Genomic DNA, 3,709 nt, shown 5'->3' with positions numbered 1-3,709 from the left:
GATCGCATTGTCACACTGATGAGTTATGACATAATTCGTATAATGCTATACTCCGAAATCGGACATAATATTATGTTGCTTAAATATACCAAAAATAACAATTAAAGTAAAAAGTTTTCGGCGACTTGTTCACTACAATCTTAATGAACAACTTATATTTATTTACTTATAAGCTTCTTAACTCACCATCTGGTTCCTCTGCGACAATTAAAGAATATCTCTGTGATTGGATGTCATCCTCAAACGTTCCGGTTCCGTGTCCTATTTCATATGTGTCAGTGCGTTCCATATCATCAATAAAATTTTCTTCGTGATTTATAACGTCGAAATGTTCTTAAAATATTTAATCATGTTTATTTAAATAATTTTTATTGACGTTGTTGATATTTTAACATTACTCACCCTGTTTGATTATTCTCAAATTGTAATTGAAATCATTTTCATCATATAATACAGAATTTTCGTTTGAAATTTGATCGGATAATTTAATATACGGCGGTACTTCTCTTTCTACATACAATGCAGATTTGTATCCGCGATCTAATAAAACAATGTCATATTTAAGTGAAAATATATTTAATTGCTTATCAACATCATTAGTGTTTTTAAATTTTCAATATAATTCCTTTATTGAAAAATATAATTAACATTCAAATTATTTTATTTTCGAACAAACTATATTACACATATCTATATAATCCCGTCTATATATCAAAAAACTTCAGTTTAGAGACTTACCCAGATAAATAGTACTTATTGATTACCTTATCTAGATAAATATTATACGCATTATAAGGTAACTAAAAAAAAAAATAGTTAAGTCCCAGATACGTCTCGATTTATTTTAATAAATTTCATAAAATACTATTTTTCTTAGATTTAACTTGGGGCTTTTTTAATATTCTTTGTTTACAAAATGGCTACGTATAATTTTACTATCAAAAAGCAAAAATAATTGTACCTAAAGTATACAACAGTGGTTCCCAACCTTTTGGAGACTATTTCCCATAACTTACATCAGGTTAGATATTAACAAATACCCCTCCGTCCAAAAAAAAAAATCCCTGACAAAAATAAATTAAATACAATTATCAGTGTCATTTGGACATAAGAAATCCCTAAAACTATTAACAACGATTCTATTATTACAAAATTAATTTTTTTATCGTAAAAAAAAATTGTCTAATCTTTAACCCTAAAATAATTGGGTAAATTAGTAATTATCTACAGATCGGGAACCGCTGGTATATAACTATATGCCTAAAAATATGCATTAAGTTGTACGTGTACAACTGATGGAACGTTTAATAAGCATATATAATAGGAATAAGAGAAGACGTGTAGTGAGAATCAACGATGAATCAACGAAAAAATAAATTGTTTACGAATACTATAGAGAACTAAACTGTGATTTAACCAATCCCGAATATTAACGAGTTTTTATTAACGAGATGTAAATTATACTTCCAAAGAGCTCAGTGAAATTATTAAAATCAACTAAATGGAATTTGTTTTTTGTACTTTACTTGTAACTTTTGCGTGTTAAAAAAATTTAACTTTTAACATAAATATTTTTGAATCAACTAAGCATAAGGACCGAGTTAAAAAATTGGTGGTCCAGTCTTGAATATAATTATGTGATTTATAAAGATTTAATTGATTGGTAAAAAAAATAGTTTTAAACTACAACCACCTGAATATAGTCTAAATATTTTAAAATTGCATTGAGTATGTACAATGATTTAAGTATGATTTAAGTAACAAAAGAAGTATCGATTTTCTACGATTTATACATTTGAATAATAACATAAAAACAATAATCGTGTGATGATAAATCGTTATTTTTATATGGAATTATAATAATATTGAACCTCATACTAAATTTTCAAATCTCAAGTTGTGAATATTAAAATTATTTAAATTTTATACCAAAATATTGTTTGCAAATGTTGGTAAATTTGACGAGGCTTGTGAAATTTGTACATAATAGGAAAACTAACAAGTATTTTCGAAATTTTCAATTAGTAGATATAATCACGACTTAAGAGGAACCTATTGCATACAATTTTCAAACTTATTTACCGTTATTCATAATAATTGTAAAATAAATACATTCATTTCCTCGTGCATGACCTTAAAAAGTGAGATGAATCTATCTCTAGTAAAGTTCTTGAAAAATTCAGATCTGTTTTCGAGAAATTTTATTGCTTTGACAGTATGGTCGTTATGATGGACTAAAGGTCGTTCATTATATTATTATGTTATAATTCGTTTACAATACCCTTAGTTTATTATTCAACTTGTTTAAATTTAACTCACCTTCAGATGGCGAGTTATTAACTGTCTGTGAATGGGAGGCGTCCTCGTTTGCTTCATATAATATTATATCTGTTTCATTTATACCAGTGCACTCATATACAGTATAATATGACACATTTTGTTCGCCATCAACATCATTGAAATTCGCTAAACACAATTTTTTATTATTAATCAATAACATTTTTACAATATCAATGTGTAAATAATGATTGCGGCCCGGGTATTGATGATAATATTTACATGTACCTAGGTATTTTGCTACATCATAGAAATGATGTTTTCCTAACTTGAAATGTGTTCATTAACATATGAATCTCTATAACTTATTTCCATTTAGCATTTTTTTTTTGTTTTAGTTCATTTTCACTTTTTTATATCAACAATTGAAGGAACAATAAGGAGTTAATAATTATTTATCATTTTATATTTTGCACAAGTCGAAAAAACCACAACCTAATTATTTTTAATGATATCTGAATACAACGATAACGATAATTATTAATTATTATATACGTATAAATATTGCCCTTAAACTTGTTTAATAATATTTCCCCTAGGTACATGTTACGAAAAATACTTAAAACCAAATCTATTAATAAATTGTTTTCTAGTTTAAACATAGTTTTGAGTTTACAAATCTCGTAAGCTTATAAATTGTAATTTTAGATTCTGAGTGGAACGATGAATGTATTGATTTTACAATGATGTATGTTTTTTTTATTTTTGTGTCTGTGTACACGATATGTAGTCAAAATAATGCTTCGATTTTCAACTTCAGTATCTTGTTCGATTGGAAAGTGAATATCGTTGGTGCATTGGGGAGGTTATAATTTGAAATTCCCAGTAATTTTCAAAAGCGCCAAGAAAAACCAAAGAAAAATTAAGGAAAAACGGGAATTTTTACGCAAAATCGATTTTTCAGAAAATTGAATTTGATTTTTGGTGTAACTGTAAAAAATTGTAAAAAATGACCGTGGATACATGAAATTTTGACTGAATGTTTATATTAGCATTTTCTATACACCATAACATTTTCAAAATATTTTGACTTATTTTGAGCTCTTTACGGACATTGTGAGTTTTCATTTTTTTTTTTAGTTTTTTTTCTAAAAATATCAATAAAATTGTATTTGTTGATTAAAAAAACTTGAAAATTTAATAAAAGGCTCCTAGTATATTGTTTCAAAAGCAGATGAAAAATATTAAAAATCCCTAGTCACAGTTGAAATTAAAATGTAATACAAGATTCCTTATAAGATTATCTACCTTTATCAAACAAAAAATATCTATAAGAAAGTCAAATTAAATTTTTATGATCGTTTGAAATTCATATTTTTACAACATTTGATATTCACTCGATTTCTCATGTAACGATTTTCTTATTTTGTTG

General features: G+C 26.1%; 1 protein-coding gene across 1 annotated transcript; it reads right to left on the bottom strand.

The window, feature by feature from the left end:
- Window positions 1-29: 29 nt before the first annotated feature.
- On the bottom strand, window positions 30-2,466 carry LOC100568788 (the record flags this gene model as incomplete). The annotated part of the gene is made up of 3 exons (XM_029492404.1): window positions 30-333; window positions 403-540; window positions 2,320-2,466. Coding segments are annotated over 3 exons (452 nt in total), but the record flags the coding sequence as incomplete, so codon positions are not given.
- Between the last annotated feature and the right edge of the window lie 1,243 nt (window positions 2,467-3,709).

Source organism: Acyrthosiphon pisum, unplaced genomic scaffold, assembly GCF_005508785.2.
Source record: "Acyrthosiphon pisum isolate AL4f unplaced genomic scaffold, pea_aphid_22Mar2018_4r6ur Scaffold_21438;HRSCAF=23990, whole genome shotgun sequence".
Taxonomy (NCBI): Eukaryota; Metazoa; Arthropoda; class Insecta; order Hemiptera; family Aphididae; genus Acyrthosiphon; species Acyrthosiphon pisum.
The sequence above is the reverse complement of the archived record's forward strand: the minus strand, read 5'-3'. Positions and strand labels throughout refer to the sequence as shown.